The 17,800-nt window shown below is 49.0% G+C and overlaps 1 protein-coding gene and 1 pseudogene across 1 annotated transcript; one reads left to right on the top strand and one right to left on the bottom strand.

The window, feature by feature from the left end:
- Nucleotides 1-5,858: 5,858 nt before the first annotated feature.
- On the bottom strand, nucleotides 5,859-8,170 carry LOC134736100 (cell division cycle protein 27 homolog; annotated as a pseudogene).
- A 7,540-nt stretch (nucleotides 8,171-15,710) lies between these two features.
- Nucleotides 15,711-16,262, top strand: LOC134736091 (TATA-box binding protein associated factor 11 like protein 2-like). Its single transcript, XM_063635441.1, has one exon. The coding sequence runs from the start codon at nucleotides 15,711-15,713 to the stop codon at nucleotides 16,260-16,262; it is 552 nt and encodes a 183-aa protein (XP_063491511.1).
- The last annotated feature ends 1,538 nt before the right edge of the window (nucleotides 16,263-17,800 follow it).

The following is a 17,800-nucleotide window of genomic DNA, read 5'->3' on the forward strand; positions in this document are numbered from 1 at the left end:
CCCTTGCCGGCGATCTCATGCTTGCCAGGCTGACATTTGCATCGGTGGGCGTCAGGCCTCACTCAGTGGCCACCGTTTTTGAAGATGGGGGCGGCACGGTCCCACTTCCCCAGAGGCAGCTTGGGCCGCCGATGGCGGAGCCCCTGACCCGCGTGGGCAAGCGGGCGGGTCTGCAGTTGTGGGGTTTCTCCCCCCGCTCCCCTCCTCAGGCCTCCCTCCCTGGGAAAGCTTCACCCTGGCTGGGTCTCAATCACCTTTTATCATGATGTTTTAGTTTCCCCTCCCTCCCTCCCTCCCTCCCTCCCTCCCTCCCTCCCTCCGGCCAGCAGAGTTTCACAATGGGAACGGCGTCACAGCTCTAGTCTGGGCCTTCTCAGTATTTGCCCGAAATAGAAACGCTTTCTGAAAACTAATACTTTGCTCACTTAAGATTTCCAGGGACGGTGGGGGGAGGGGGGACGGATAGCATGAGGAGATACACCTAATGCTAAATGACGAGTTAATGGGTGCAGCACACCAACATGGCACATGGATACATAGGTAACACACCCGCACATTGTGCACGTGTACCCTAAAACTTAAAGTACGAAAAAAAGAAAAAAAGATTTCCAGGGACGGTGCCTTGGCCCGTGTTTGTTGGCTTGTTTTGTTTTGTTCGTGTTTTTCCTTTTTCGTATGTCTTTCTTTTCAGGTGAAGTAGCGATCCCCAGTTTTCAGGAAGACGTCTATTTTCCCCAAGACGTGTCAGCTGCTGTTTTCTCCTGTTGTTAACTAACGCTTTTCTGCATCTCTCCACGTGCAGTGAGAGCCGGTTGATGTTGACTATACTTCATAACATCTTATTTTCTAGAAATCCGTAAGCGAATGCTGCTGCTGCTCTTGTTGCTGTTGCTGTTGTTGTAGTTGTCGTCGTCGTCGTTGTCGTCGTCGTCGTCGTCGTCGTCGTTGTTGTTGTTCTTGTTGTTGTTTTCAAAGTATACCCCCGGCCACAGTTTATGGGATCAAAAGCATTATAAAATATGTGTAATTATTTCTGGAGCACGCCTTTCTTCCCCTTCTCTCTGTGTCTCTGTCTGTCTCTGTCTCTCTCTTTCTCTTTCTCTGTCTTCTCTCTCTCTCTGCCTGTCTGTTTCTCTCTGTCTCTGTCTCTCTCTCTTTCCGTTTCTCTCCGTCCGTCTCTGTCTTTCTCTGTCTGTCTGTCTCTCTCTTTCTTTCTCTCTGTCTCTCTCTCTGACTGTCTCTCTCACTGTGTCTGTCTTCCGTCTTACTCCCTCTCTCTGCCTGTTTGTCTGTCGGTCTGCCTCTCTCTCTCTCTCTCTCTCTCTCTCTCTGTCTGTCTGTTTCTCTCTGTCTCTGTCTCTCTCTCTTTCTGTTTCTCTCTGTCCGTCTCTGCCTTTCTCTGTCTGTCCGTCTCTCTCTATCTTTCTCTCTGTCTCTCTCTCTGCCGGTCTCTCTCACTGTGTCTGTCTTCTGTCTTACTCTCTTTCTCTGCCTGCCTCTCTCTCTCTCTCTGTCTCTCTTTCTGTCTGTTTCTCTCTGTCTCTCTCTGTCCGTCTCTGTCTTTCTCTGTCTGTCTCTTTGTCTGTCTGTCCGTCTTTCTCTTTTTTCTCTCTGTCTCTGTCTCTCTCTCTCACTGTGTCTGTCTTCTGTCTTATTCGCTTTCTCTGCCTGTCTGTCTCCCTCTCTCTCTCCCTCTCTGTCTATTTGTCTCTCTCTCTCTGCCCATCTGTTTCTCTCTCTGTCTCTGCCTGTCTCTCTCTCTTTCTGTGTCTGTCTTGTGTCTTACTGTCTTTCTCTGCCTGTCTGTCTGTCTCTCTCTGCCTCCCTGTCTGTCTGTTTCTCTCTCTCTCTCTCTCTCTTTGTCTGTGTCTCTCTCTTTCTGTCTGTTTCTCTCTGTCTGTCTGTCTGTCTTTCTCTCTCTCTGTCTCTTTTTCTCTGTCTGTCTCTTTCTTTCTCTCTGTCTGTCTGTCTCTCTCTCTCTCCCTCTGTGTGTGTCTGCCTTCCATCTTACTCTCTTTCTCTGCCTGTCAGTCATCCTGTCTGTCTGTCTCTCACTCTGTCTGTCTCTCTCCCTCTCTCTCTCTCTCTCCCTCTGTGTGTGTCTGCCTTCCATCTTACTCTCTTTCTCTGCCTGTCAGTCATCCTGTCTGTCTGTCTCTCACTCTGTCTGTCTCTCTCCCTCTCTCTCTCTCTCTCCCTCTGTGTGTGTCTGCCTTCCATCTTACTCTCTTTCTCTGCCTGTCTGTCTGTCTCTCACTCTGTCTGTCTCTCTCCCTTCCTGTCTCCCTGTTTCTTTCTGTTTCTTTCGGTCTCTGTCCATCTCTGTCTTTCTCTATCTCTCTCTCTGTCTTTCTCTCTTTGTGTATCTTTGTCTCTCTCTGTCTGTCTCTCTCTATCTCTATCTCTGTCTCTGTCTCTCTGTCTCTCTCTCTCTCTCTCTCTCTCTCTCTCTCTCTCTCTTGCTCGCTCGCTCGCTCGCTCTCTGGCTCTCGCTATCTCCCGCCCTCTCTTTCTTTGCAAAATAAGCTCAAGTACATCTAATCTCATCCATTACCAAGGCCTGAATTCTTAGCATCAGACATCCCAGATTTGATCTCCCTACAGAATGCTGTACAGAACTGGCGAGTTGATTTCTGGACTTGGATACCTCATAGATACTACATATGAATAAAGATCCAACCCTAAAATCTGGAGTTGCTTCTCCCTCGACAGTCTCGAAAGATCATGCCTCTGTTCACCTAGGATGCTGGGAGGGTTTTCTCAATGTGCATCTGCCCGTGTCCTAAGTGACCTGTGACCGAGCCCCGTCCGTTCTGTCTCAAATATGTATCTGCAGACACTTCTCTCCATTTCCACAACTACCCACGGCCCCCTGTGGAACCACTGGCTCTTTGAAAAAAAAAAATCCCAGAAGTGGTTTTGGGTTTTTGGCTGGAGGCCTAAGCCTGCTGAGAACTTTCCTGCCCAGGATTCTGTGTGAACAAAAGTGCCTCTGCTGGGAGCTGGGATCCTCGGGACGGTGCTTGCTAGCGCTGGATGAGTCTCTGGAAGGACGCACGGGACTCCGCAAAGCTGACCTGTCCCACCGAGGTCAAATGGATACCTCTGCATTGGCCCGAGGCCTCCAACGTACATCACGGTCACCGACCGTCACCGTCAGCATCCCTGTGAGCCTGCCCAAGGCCCCGACTCTGGGGAGACTCCTGGGAGCCCGGCCTTGGTCGGCTAAAGTCCAGAGGCACGGTGACTTCCACCCACAAGGTCCCCACTGAACTGCGAAGATGTGGAGCGTAGGTCAGAGAGGGGACCGGGGTGGGGGGTGGGGGAGACGTCCTGACAGGCGAGGAGTTCCCTAGGCTCTGGCCACCCCACCCACGTCCCACGTCCCGGGCACCCGCGGGACACCGCCGCTTTATCCCCTCCTCTGTCCACAGCCACCCCCACCACACCCCGCAACCCACGCACACACGCTGGAGGTTACAAAACCACACGGCGTGAATAGGGCCTGGCGGAGCGAGAGCCCATTTCACGAGGCGGGGCGGGGCGGGGCGGGGCGGGGCGGGGGGTGGGGTGCGGGTTGTGGGGTCTGTAGAGAGCCCGATTCTCCCTCTTGGGTGGCTACAGGCTAGAAATGAATATTGCTTCTTGGGCGGAGGGGCTTCCTTAGGCCATCACCGTTTGCGGGACTATCTCTCAAACCCTCCCTTGAGGCCACAAAATAGATTCCGCCCCACCCCTCGACGTTCCCCGCCCCGGTGCTGGATGTATCCTGTCAAGAGACCTGAGCCCGACACGTTGAGCTAAACACCTTCATTGGCTTTGCGTGTTTGTTTCTTTCTGAGATGGAGTCTTGCTCTGTCGCCCAGGCTGGAGTGCAGTGGCGTGACCTCGGCTCACTGCACCCTCTGCCTCCTGGGTTCCAGTGATTCTCCTGCCTCAGCGCCACCAGGCCCGGCTCATTTTTTTATTTTTAGTAGGCACGGGGTTTCACCCTGTCTCATTGGTTTTTACTGGAGATTCTAGATTCGAGCCACAGCTAATGCCGTGCCACAGAAAGACTTCTTTTTTCTTTTTTTTTTTTTTTGAAAGCGCAACGTATCTGCTGTATTTGAGTGGCTTCGTATATCATTGTAGTTGTGTTATAGATGAAGAAAAGGTATTAAACCCCGTGCTGATGATAGTGAAAGCGAAAACGAAGGAAAGGCTACCTATTTTGTAGTTAAAATATAGTGGCTCAGAATTCAGAGCTACCTAAATACGTCAGCATTTACACTCTTCCTAGGAAAAGCTTGCCGATCTGAATATTCCTCCTTTAAAGACGATTTTTGATAGGGTGAAGTTTTTTAAGAATGCGACTCCTGCAAAATAGCTGAACAGACAATACGCATTGACAGAAAACAACACGAGGATCCCCCGGACTTGGGAAAAAAATCAAAAACAACACAAGTCTCATGAAGAACTGAGTTCTTAAAATATGACGGAGAACATAGCTATCGGAAGAGAAGGCGGTATCGGCAAGTTGATTGTTACGTTGGTCAGCAATAGCTAGCACTATGTTTTTGGCCACCTTTCAGGCCATGTAACTACTACAGCAAAATGAGACAGAATCCGTTAAACAACATATTCACAAATCAAAAAATGTTTTAGTAATAGAATGCTTCAGATTTAGAAGCAAATCAAATGATACAACTCCACTGCTGTAATACTTAACCCCAAAGATAACCGTATCTGACAAAAAAAAAAACTACCACAGAGTTATGACTTCAGAATTATAGTTTCTCCTGGTATTTATTTATGTTTTTTTTTTTTTTTTTTTTTTTTTTTAATTTTTTTTTTTTTCCTTCAGACGGCCTCTCGCTCTGTCGCCCAGGCTGGAGTGCAATGGGGTGATCTCGGCTCACTGCCGCCTCCACCTCCCGGGTTCAAGCGATTCTCCTGCCTCAGCCTCCCGCGTAGCTGGGACTACAGGCGCCCTCCACCACGGCCACCTAAGTTTTATACTCTTAATACGGACAGGGTTCCACCACGTTGGCCAGGATGGTCTCGATCTCTTGACCTTGTGACCCGCCCGCCTCGGCCTCCGAAAGTGCCGGGATGGCGGCAGGCGTGAGCCACCACGTCCGGCCTTCTCTTGATGTGTAAACTATTTCTTTTCTTTTCTTTCTTTTTTTTTTTTTTTTTTTTTGAGACGGAGTCTCGCTCTGTCGCCCGGGCTGGAGTGCAGTGGCGCGATCTCGGCTCACTGCAAGCTCCGCCTCCCGGGTTCACGCCATTCTCCTGCCTCAGCCTCCCGAGTAGCTGGGACTACAGGCGCCCGCCAACACGCCCGGCTAATTTTCTGTATTTTTAGTAGAGACGGGGTTTCACCGTGTTAGCCAGGATGGTCTCGATCTCCTGACCTCGTGATCCGCCCGCCTGGGCCTCCCGAAGTGCTGGGATGACAGGCTTGAGCCACCGCGCCCGGCCACCTGATGTGTAAACTATGAAGTCAGTCCAGAAAAATACAACCAATGTCAACGGCACGTATGGTGTTGAGGCAGAAGTAGGACCAAACGTTTTCGTATCTTATTCGGTTGATAACAATATGACCTAGGCAGTAATTTCCGATGTGTCTACTGATACGCAAGTACAAAACAGTAAAACGGAGATACTGCTAAATAAAAGGGTACACTGACTTCTTAATAGTAACTCCATCAACTGGAACACTGTCAAAAAGCAGCAACCAGTGAATCGTTGCAATATTTTTTTCTATTATCCGATAAGTGGATTATGCTGTTCCTTTCCAATTTCCCAAGCACTTTTTGTCCCCATCACCATTTCGGTGTTCAAAGAAAAAGTAACACATCCAGTCACAAAACTAAAGAAACACACACACGAACGAAAGACAACTACAGTATCTGCAAAAGTTTGGTAGAAGACTGCAACTGTTGAGTATAAGGATCTGGTATTCCATTATCGGGAGTTAATTTAAGAGTTTGTTAAAGACATACATTTCGTAAGAGAGCATTTCAGTTAGACGTTATTGACCAGTATGTACCATCCCTAGGTATCTGTAACCAAATTCATGGCAATAAAGAGCTATCTAACGAGAAAAATCAGCGAGCACCGGCACCGTCGATAAGAGCTTGTCTTTACACTTCATTGCCGCTTACCATGCGTTACAATGTCTAGGATGGACTCTGATAGCATTTCGAAAACAAGCTAATGCTTTGTCCCATTCTACAGTGAAGACAAACTCCCGCCCTAATGCAGTAGAGGCCTAAGCATGATTTGGATCCACTTCGATAGCTCTCTGGAAGAATTTAATTGCCATATCGTGTCCCCGTTGCAAGCGGAAACAGTTCCCTGCGGCACGCCAGGCCTCTGGCTGGCGAATTTTTATCCACGTCTGTCAAGTCTTTTGACAGAACTCAAAGAGCAACATCTTTTTGAGGATGCCAGAGTGTTGCGGAGCAGAGCTCCATGCCTTCGACCCTGTAATTCTCCATCCTTCTAACCTCTGAGAAGATTCTTCCAGCTTGCGTGGACTCTGAAAGCTCAAAATAGGCCCTTCCGATGTGGCACAGTACCCTACCGGCATCGTGGTGGGGAGAAGGTGGATGGCTCCAAATATCGATAGCTTGTGTGCAGTGGTGAGAACACAAAGCTACATAACCTTTCCCCCTTTCACGAAGAAGGCTCATCAAGCCTTCGGCTGCTGCTTTTCGTAGATTAAAAGCCTGAATCTGAGGTGTGATTGCGGATATTTTCCCTTCTGAAATGATGGAAGAGTCCAATTTTGTCATTTCCAGGCTGCCATCGATGTGAGGTCGAGTTACTCCTCCTTCTTTAGTTTTACTTTTTGTTTTTCTGTTTGGGATTTCAGGTGGACACTTCATTTTTAACTTTTTTCCTATTCTCCTTGGTTGTGGAGCTGTCACTAGTCAAGAGTCATGGATTTCTTCGAGGCAGTGCATTTAGGGGAGATGCCACAGTGGGGCTCGATACCTGAGGTGATGCCCTTGTTTGTGGACCAGAACTTTGTGTGTTTGCAAGAATTGGAGTTACCTCTCGGCTATGTCCACTCTGTGAGAAGACAGACTGTGCTCCAGTTCGGCCGATTCTGGCAACAGGCTTTTTTGAAGGGGCTCCGGTGGATGGCACGTCAGTGACAGGAGGTGTCTAATACTAGTGTAGTTTTGTAAATAGGATCCATCCATCTCCCGGACTTGGGGTTTCTAATGGCAAAATCCCAACACTTGGAGTTAATGGACTAACAGCTGCTGGTCGTCCTGATAAACTTCGACCAGCTTTTGGCTTCTTTTGAACCTGCGTAGATAATATGGAAGTTCCTGTTCCCAGTGGGACGGTATCAGGTGAAATGACAGCTGAATCAATGGAAGACACTGGGGAATCTGTATTCAAGGAGTACTTTGAATTGGAAGATTCTCAATTCAATCTGTTTAATTCAATTGTGTCCTGGGGTGTTTCCGTAAGAAGGGTCTCAGGCTGTCTGTGACATAAACTATGACGAGGTACTTGTGTGGTGCAACGGTTGGGCAGACCGTTGCTAAAGTTCTGTAAAGATGTGAATTTAAACGTTTGGTCAGGATCCGGCTTTTCACCTATTTCACAGAATGATTCAAAGGGATACCAGAAGAAAGGCTTGAAACGAAGGCCCTTTGGGTAACACTCCGATGCTTTGGCAAGCGGATCTGTCTTGCGATATACGTGTCCCAACGATGAGAGAGTAAAGCAAGCCGAATCACCAAACTCAATAACATATGAGTCACGATATCATCATGGCTTTTCTGTTTATTAAACACCCCACCGGATAAGATTCGTTCGCCTTCTGCAAGCTTGCTGAGATCAAGACGACATTTTGCAAGCAGGTATTTGCATTGAGGTGTAGCACAACTGTGTCCTTTCAAGAGTCTATATGCTTTGTAGGCCTTTCCTGAGCGGTAAGAACAGGTCTCCAGTAAAAACGAGGCTTCCTCTGAGTGTACTTCTGCATAAAGGCGTTCTGCGAGGAAAACCGCATCTCGGTAAGCATAGCGGTTTAGTGCTTGCCATATAGCTGCCCGGACGGGTTCCTGCAGCACCGTCATCCTCCGGGCTCAGGCCCACTTCCTTTCTGCAGTGCCTGAGGCACACCCCCCCGCCCCCTCCCCCCGTAGCGGCTCCTGGGCCTGCCGGCCCCGGCTCATTTAAAGTCACCAGCGACAGTTACCAGGGGATGGGGGAGGCCGAGCAAGAAATGACTTCTTTATCCTGCGGACTCCGGAGAGCCCGGCCCCTTGTGACCCATTGTAAACCGAGAGTCACCTCACGTTTGGAAACACGGGGTTTCCATGTTTCCGCTCCCAAGTTCGGTGGAGGGATGTGGCATGTAGGACGAAGGACTCTCTTCCTTCTGATTCGGTCTGCACAGTGGGGCCTAGGGCTGGGGCTCTCTCTGTGCGGACGGCGGACTCCCTCTACCTTGGGTTCCATCGGGCCCCACCCTGGAACACGGGCCTTGGCAGATTCTGGCCCTTCCTGGCCCTCAAGTCGCTGTCAGAAACCCCATCTCCGGCTCGGATGCCCCGAATGGCTGTGGCTCGCACCGCTCTGGAAACATTGGAAATCTCTCCTCTACGCGTGGCCACCTAAAACCACAGGAGCTCGGGACACACGTGCTTTCGGAAGAGAATGCTGAGAGTCTCTTGCCGACTCTCTCTTGACTTGAGTCCTTCATGGGTGTGTGGTTAAGACGTAGTGAGACAAGACGTATTAACTCGGGCCGGGTGCTGGTGGCTCACGCCTGCAACCCCAGCACTTTGGGAGGCCGAGGCCGTAGGATCCCTTGAGGAATCGCCTAACCCTGGGCAGGTGGAGGCTGCAGCCAGTGAGCCATAATGAATGGTGTCACTGCACTCCAGTCTGGGCGAAAGACAGTGAGGCCCTGTCACAGGCAGGCAGGCAGGCAGGCAGGCAGGCAGGCAGGCAGGCAGACAACAGCTGTATTATGTTCTTCTCAGGGTAGGAAGCAAAAATAACAGAACACAGCACTTAATTTTTTGGGGGGCGGGGGAAGGAGTTTCACTCTTGGTGCCCACGCCGGAGTGCAATGGCACCATCTCGGCTCGCCGCAACCTCCACCTCCCGTGTTCAAGTGACTCTCCTGCCTCAGCCTCCTGAGTAGCTGGGATTACAGGCATGGGCCACCACACCCGGCTGATTTTGTATTGTTAGTAGAGACGGCATTTCTCCATGTGGGTCAGGCTGGTCTCGAACTGACGACCCCAGTTGATCTGCCCGCCTCGGCCTCCCAAATTGCTGGGATGACAGGCGTGAGCCATCGCGCCCGGCCGGCTACATTTTTTTTTTTTTTTTTTTAGTTTTCAATTTTAATCCATGTATTTACTGACATTTATTTATTTATTTATTTATTTATTTGTTTGTTTGTTTCTTTTCGAGACAGACTCTCGCTCTGTTGCCCAGGCTGGAGTGCAGCGGCGCGATCTCGGCTCACTGCAAGCTCTGCCTCCCGGGTTCACGACCTTCTGCCCCAGCCTCCCAAGTAGCTGGGACTACAGGCGCCCGCCACCGCGCCTGACTAACTTTTTGTATTTTGAGTAGAGACGGGGTTTCACTGCGGTAGCCACGATGGTCTCGATCTCCTGACCCCGTGATCCGTCCGTCTGGGCCTCCTAAAGTGCTGGGATGACAGGCGTGAGCCACCGCCCCCGGCCTATTTATCTATTTATTAACTTGGAGTCCAAGTTATGAAACCAGTTAGTTTTTGTGTTTTTTTTTAGGGACGAGGTTTCGCCACGTTGCCAAAGGCTTGGATCGAGGGATCCACCTGCCCTTGGCCTCCCAAAACTGCGGGGATGACAGGCGTGGACCTACCGCGCCCGGCTTCCCCACCTCCCCCCCGCCCCCACCCGCTTGTCTTCCCGCCGACAGTTTCACGGCAGAGTGCTTGGCTGGTGTGCTTAAATTCATTCTAAATAGAAATTTAGGACGTCACCTTCTGGCCTCACGGACTCTGAGCTGAGGAGTCCCCTGGTCTGTCTACCACAGGACCGTACACGTCAGGAGGACAAAAATCGTTTAAAATAAGTAATTTTGTGTTACAGACATACACGGATATACCAAAAACGCAGAAACCAGTCTTTTAGAAATGGCCTCAGTCCCGGTGTCTGTGCCAGTGATTCTTTTCGATTTGGACCTTGAGGGAGAGAATTCCCAGTCGGTCTCTGGTCTCTGGACGGAAGTTCCAGATGATCCGATGGGTGGGGGCTCAGGCTGCCTCCCCCCAGAGTCCCTGGTCGAGTAGTTGTGGGGATCGCCTGGGAGGGCGCGGTGACCCACTGTGCTGTGGGGGCCTCCATCCTTCCCCCTCCCCCATCCCCCTCCAGGCGATCCCAATTCATTCCGGGCTGACACTCTCATTGGTAGACGTCGGGCATCACCTAGCGGCCACTGTTACTCTGAAAAGGGAGGCCTCACAGAGGAAGGAATCTCAGGCCGCCTGCGCACAGCCTGGGGCAACTGTGTCTTCTCCACCGCCCCCACCCTCATCTCCAACTTCCTCCCTCCCTTGTTGCCAAGGGAAGCGCCACTTCGACGACTGGGTCTGATGGACGTTTGTTCGGGTAAAAACAAACAAACAAAATAGCATAAAACTAAATAAATAACATAAGTCAACACCATACAGTACAGTACAGTACAATACAATACAATACAATACAATACAATACAATACAATACAATAAAACAAAAAACAATACAATAAAATAGGCCGGGTACGGCGGCTCATGCCTGTAATCCCAACACTTTGGGAAACACAGCTGGGCGCGTCACCTGAGGTCGGGATTTGGAGGCAAACCTGAAAAACATGGAGAAATCGCGTCTCAATTGAAAATACAAAATTATCCCAGCGTGGTGCCACATGCCTGTAATCCCAGCTGCTAGGAAGGCTGAGGCAGGAGAATTGCTTGAACCAGGGAGGAGGAAGTTGTTGTGAGGTTGCTTTACAGTGTTCCTGATTTTATTCATTCTAAAGATGATCCACTCCGGAAATCAAACATGAGTACAGAGACATGGGAGAATGTATTAAAATATCGGACCAAGTGGGTTCATCACGTGTGACAAAGTTATTCCACACTCTACCTGAACATGCTCTGCTCTACGTTTAGGATGCAAATGAGTAATGTTTCATTATAGAGTAAAGACCCGAGATTTATTACGGAATCACTGTGAACCTTCCCGGCACAGCTCACAGATATCCCTGGTGCCTTTTCAGTCTGTTTACGTCTGCCATGTGCCCCCTGAATCACAGAGCATGAGCCAAAAGAATCCGAGAGACCCCATTGATCTGCTCCAATACTGAAAGGAGAATAACATGTTCTCTTTCCTCCTGAAGCAAAATATACCCCTATACGACATAGTTGTATTTCCTCATACACTCAGGTTTTGCTCTTAAAATAGGACTACTTAAAATAGTAGGTAGAATCTGCCTTTGCGTATTACACAAATTTCTTATTTATTTATTTATTTAATTATTTATTTATTTATTATTTATTTATTTATTTATTATACTTTAGCTTTCAGGGTACATGTGTACAATGTGCAGATTTGTTACACATGTATCCATGTGCCATGTTGACTTCCTGCACCCATTAACTCGTCATTTAGCATTAGCTATATCTCCTAATGCTGTCCCTCCCCCTCCCCTCACCCCCCAACTGTCCCCGGAATGTGATGTTCCCCTTCCTGTGGCCATGGGTTCTCATTGTTCAATTCCCACCTATGAGTGAGAACATGCGGTGTTTGGTTTTTTGTCCGTGCGATAGTTTACTGAGAATGATGTTTTCCAGTTTCATCCGTGTCCCTACAAAGGACACGAACTCATCATTTTTTATGGCTGCATAGTATTCCATGGTGTATATGTGCCACATTTTCTTAATCCAGTCTATCGTTGTTGGACATTTGGGTTGGTTCCAACTCTTTGCTATTGTGAATAGTGCCGCTATAAACATACGTGTGCATGTGTCTTTATATCAGCATGATTTACAGACCTTTGGGTATATACCCAGTGATGGGACGGCTGGGTCAAATGGTATTTCTGGTTCTAGATCCCTGAGGAATCGCCACACTGACTTCCACAATGGTTGAACTAGTTTACAGTCCCACCAACACTGTAAAAGTGTTCTTATTTCTCCATATCCTCACCAGCACCTGTTGTTTCCCGCTTTTTTAATGATGGCCGTTCTAACTGGCGTGAGATGGTATCTCACTGTGGTTTTGATTTGCATTTCTCTGATGGCCAGATTACACAAATTTCTAAACCTTACCAAGAATGGGGAAATTCTGTTTCATACCTCCATAATCTGGCCTGCTTTAGCTTTCCTTTTATTCTGCCAACTTTCTCGTAAAGGCGTACAACAAGTTAGACCGGTGCGTCTTAGAGACACAAGGAGGGTACAGGTTCTCGGCAGAACTGATGGAGACGGGAGGGCTCCCTGAGGAATCAGACTGCTTGAGCTCCCCAAAGAAGGAAGCCCCAAGAGACTCATTACCTCCCAGTCTGTAGATTGCTCTCAGCTCCACACACAAGCGCAGAACATTTGTCATGCCCCTCGTAGAACTCAATACATTGAGTGGGGTCTGAGAAAGGCTGAAATGCTGAAGACAGAAACAAGTTCCCATCAAGGTCTCAGAGGTCAGCTCAGGAGCAGGAACACAGCGTTGTTCTCTCAGAGAGGAAAATTGGATTAGCTGAGTGAGTTCAGTGTCCCTACGCATTGTTTTTTTTTTTTTTTCCCCTTAAGCTGTGGGATACTTGTGCAGAACGTGCAGGTTTGTTACCAAGAAATACACGTGCCATAGCGGTTTGCTGCACCAATCAACACACCATCTGGTCTTTAAGCCCCACCTGCGTTGGGTGTTTGGCCTAGTGCTCTCCTTTCCCTTGCCCCCACCCCGCGACAGGCCACGGGGTGTGATGTTCCACTGTCTCTGTCCATGTGTTCTCAATCATCAACCCCCGCTTATGAGTGAGAACGTGTGGTGTGTGGTTTTCCGTTCCTGTGTGGGTTTGCTGAGAATGATGGTCTCCCGTGTCATCCATGTCACCGCAAAGAACACGAACTCATTCATTTTTATGGCTACATAGTATTCCCTGGTGTATATACCGCACATATTCTTTATCCAGTCAATCACCGATGGGCATCTGGGATGTTTCCAGGTTTTTACTCTTGTAAACTGTGCCGCAATGAACGTAGCTGTGCACGTGTCCTTACGGTAGGATCAATGACGATCCTTTGGGTATATACACGGTAACGAGAGAGCCGGGTCCAATGGTATTTCTGGTTCTAGATACTTAGGAGGCGCCACACTGTCTTCCACAATGGTTGAACTGATCTGCACTCTCACAGACATTGTAAAAGTCTTTCAATATCTTGACAGCCTTGCCAGCATCTGTTGTTTCCTGACTTTTTAAAAATCGCATACGAAATCTTCTCAGTACATAATATCACATAGCCACGACTCTGAAGGAAGAAAACTGTAGAAAGTGGTACCTCTCCAGGAGAAAGCTTCGACAGCTTTCATGGCTGACTGTGTTACACGTTAACGACAATGAGGTGTTACCTGGAGCTTCACTGCTATTCTTAAAGTCTGTCTCATACTGTACATCTGGAGACTTCCTCGAGAAATGTGGTCTCCGACTGGTGCTGGTAAAGTGGTGACCAGATATCTAACAAATAAAGTGACTGTACTTGACTATTTTCCCATATTTACTGTTTTGTGATAACCTTAACATCCTCACTGCCTGCCTTTGCCCTCACAAGAAATTAACATATGCCTCAATAAAGTTTCAGCTAGCTGGCTCCACTGTTCCAAGCAGATACTGTCTAGGGTCTAGTCTCTAGAAGCATAAAGTACAACGCTTACAAGTACAACTGCACGAAAAGTTGTACCCAAGCAAGAAAGGCTTAAACGGTCCATTGATGGATTGTGTTTCCTCTGGAAGAGGGTACAAAGCAGAGCGCTACTACACATCTATAGGGGAGAAGAGGGCAGGGCATTTATGGATGGCACACGGCTAGGTGTCTTCAAAGAGGTGCACCAGGGAAGCCTCACTGGGCTCCTGTGGGGCGCCAATGGCCGCGCTCTGGAAGCGCACGTCCCGGATGATGACCTGCGCGATGTTGCGCATCAGGCGCTGGAAGGGCAGCTTGAGGAGGAGCAGCTGCGTGGACTTCGGCTACTTTCTGAGTTTGCGCAGTGCCAGGCCTGTAGCGGTGAGGCTTCTTGATCCCTCCCGTAGGCGGCGCCCTTCTGCCGGCGGCCGCATTGGCCGGGCGTCTTCGTGGCGCCGGCCAGGCGGTGGCTTTCCCTGGCCAAGGTGGTGAAACCTGCTCTCTGCTTTAAGAAATGCAAATTTCTCCCGGCGCGCTGGCGTGCACACTTAGTCCCAGCTACTCTGGAGGCTGAGTCAGGGGAGTTGCTTGCACCCAGGAGGCAGAGGCTGCAGACAGCTTACAGCAGGCCACTGCAATCCAGCCTGGGGGACAGAGCGAGACTCTGTCTCCAAAATAAATAAATAAAATGCAATACAATACAATACAATACAATACAATACAATACAATACAATACGATAAAATTGAAATAATATTTTCATATTCCCGTCACCCAGCCCAGTCTATTTTCGGAGTATCAGATAAACCACTTGTTTCCCTGTGAGTCACAGATTGTTTTCTCTGACGTTTAAGATTTCTAACGTGCAACTTCATAAGATGTCTCATTTTTACTGTCAATGTTTTCTTCACTGTTGTGAAATGTGAAATTTGCGATTCAGTGAGGAAGACAGAATTCTGAAATGCCCGCTGCATTTTCCGTCCCCCCACTCCGAGAGCCTAGCCCTGCCCCTGACCCTCCCTTGGGTGTGGGCAGAACCTTGAATTGAGGAGCCCGCCCAAACCCCTGATTAGATTAGGAATACCCAGAAACGATGGCTGTTATGGGCTGGGTCAACTTCAATCATCTGAGTTGTCTATAAGGGACTGAACCTCCCTGAGATTCCATTCCCCTGTGGGTGATTCCTCAGCACTGGCTGTGCAGACCCAGGGAGCTGCACAGCCCAGACCCGGGCAACACCTGTTGGAGCTCAGAGCGTCCTCCCGGCAGCTGGCAGAACAAACAAGTGGGCCTGGGTTTCAGAACCCTGAGGCATTGAATCCTGCCACGAACTCGAATCAGGTCGAAGCCAGACCCTCCTCAGGTGAAGGCAACGGCCACACAGACAGACCCATCCTGGAGGTCCCTCGTGTGACTCTGAGCACGAGGCAGTCACTTTTCCTAGGAGAACTTCTGACCTGTGAGCTGGGGTTTGTTTGCAATACCCAAAATTTGTGAGAATTTATTCTGCGTTGATCTAAAACTAATCTACTCTCCATCCACAAGTTTCTCCACGTTGTGGAAGTGGGAAAACCCAGTGTGTGTGTTTGCGTGAGGGAAGGGGAGGCAGGGAGCTGTGCCCAGTTGTGCGTAAACTACGGCTCGCCGGAAACATAGCAGCCAAAATCTTTGAAAGGTTCTCAAAATCTCATTTGGGATCCATAATCAAACCACCCCAGCTGGAACTTCTGCCGCTGCACCTGCTGTCACGGAGCAGACCTGAATCTCACCCATGGAGACAGGCAGGCAAACAGGCGTGTCTGCTGAGATGTTCGCCATGCCCCAAGGTCTGACGGGCAGCAACAAGGATGGGCACCCTGCGGAACTAGATGGGCACTTGGAAGAACCCAGAGGTCAGGAAGGTGAGCTCAGCCGTCAGGATGTCATGGACCTCACAGAAGGTGACAATGAAGGCTCAGACTCAGCTCCTCCTGCAGCCAAAAGACGGAAAAGAGACACCAAAGGAAAGAAGGACAGGAAGCCCGCCGTGGATGCGGAGGAGGCTCAGAGGATGGCAACCCTGCTGTCTGCCACGTCTGAGGAGCAGCTGGCCCGCTACGAAGTGTTTCGCCGGTCAGCTTTCCCAAAAGCACGCATTGCAGGTCTGATGCAGTCTATCACTGGCAGATCGGTGCCTGAGAACGTGGCCATTGCCATGGCTGGAATAGCCAAGGTCTTCGTCGGAGAGGTGCTGGAAGAGGCCCTGGACGTGTGTGAGATGTGGGGAGAAACGCCCCCACTGCAGCCCAAGCATTTAAGGGAGGCTGTCCGCAGGTTAAAGCCCAAGGGCCTCTTCCCCAACAGCAGCTACCAAAAAATCATGTTCTAGGCCCACGGCCAGAGGGAGGGCTCTGTTGGTGCAGGCATAGGTACTGCATTCGTCTTCCAGTGACTGGACTGCGTTGGCTGGAGCTTCTGCATCTCAGTCTACCCTGGATTTAACCACGATCTTAGCGTCTTCAAAGGTCAAGCTGTCCTAACCTGGATGAAGACAGCAGATTGTTGCATAGTGGCCTTGGCTAAAGGTTTGGGCCTCCGACGTCACGTTGAGGCATTTTTGTATGTCTTTCTAGTTGGAAGAAGAAAGGTGCCTGGGCCTTGAGCATCCTGTGGACAGGAAGCTGCATTCGGAGAGGGAAGCCCTTTCCAAGAGATTTCTGCGGTTTCGTGCTGAAGCCTGCTGTTGCCGTGTCTTAGCTTGTATGCCTATGTCTGGGTTTCAGTAAGGGAAGCCTCCAGAGATGTTTCCCAGTTGTGGTCCTGCGTGATCCTCATGCTCATACCTATTTCTGTGAGTCATCACAAAAACAGTTAATCGCTTCTCCAAACTGCAGAAATAAAAATCACATCACGAAGCATTTTTTTCTCTCAGTTGACCCTTCTCTTATTAATGCCTACTGGGCTTTACGCCAGCAAGTGACCCTTTCCTGTTTTAGGATGTAACGAAGCGTAGCTGCATCGTATTAGTCTAGAGAGCAGCCAATTCCAAAACCACCTTTCCTTCGACGACATTTCTCATGAACCTGTATGTAGTTTCAAAGGCGTGGAGACAGCCTATTGATACTTCAGGGTTGCCACACACGGTGATATCGCCAGTGCTTCCAGAGACACTGAAATTTAGTTCAAAGCATTGCTTTACAGTGTTCCTGATTTTATTCATTCTAACGATGATCCACTCCGAAAATCAAACATGAGTACAAAGACATGGGAGAATGTATTAAAATATCGGACCAAGTGGGTTCATCACGAGTGACAAAGTTATTCCACACTCTACCTGCACATGCTCTGCTGTACGTTTAGGATGCAAATGAGTAATTTTTCATTATAGAGTAAAGACCCGAGATTTATTACGGAATCACTGTGAACCTTCCCGGCACAGCTCACAGATATCCCTGGTGCCTTTTCAGTCTGTTTACGTCTGCCATGTGCCCCCTGAATCACAGAGCATGAGCCAAAAGAATCCGACAGACCCCATTGATCTGCTCCAATAATGAAAGGAGAATAACATGTTCTCTTTCCTCCTGAAGCAAAATATACCCCCATACGACATAGTTGTATTTCCTCATACACTCAGGTTCTGCTCTTAAAATAGGACTACTTAAAATAGTACGTAGAATATGCCTTTGCGTATTACACAAATTTCTTATTTATTTCTTATTTATTTATTTATTTATTTATTTATTTATTATACTTTAGATTTTAGGGTACATGTGCACAATGTGCAGGTTTGTTACATATGTATCCATGTGCCATGTTGATTTCCTGCACCCATTAACTCGTCATTTAGCATTAGCTATATCTCCTAATGCTGTCCCTCCCCCCACCCCCCAACTGTCCCCGGAATGTGATGTTCCCCTTCCTGTGTCC

Source organism: Symphalangus syndactylus, chromosome Y (assembly GCF_028878055.3).
Source record: "Symphalangus syndactylus isolate Jambi chromosome Y, NHGRI_mSymSyn1-v2.1_pri, whole genome shotgun sequence".
NCBI lineage: Eukaryota > Metazoa > Chordata > Mammalia > Primates > Hylobatidae > Symphalangus > Symphalangus syndactylus.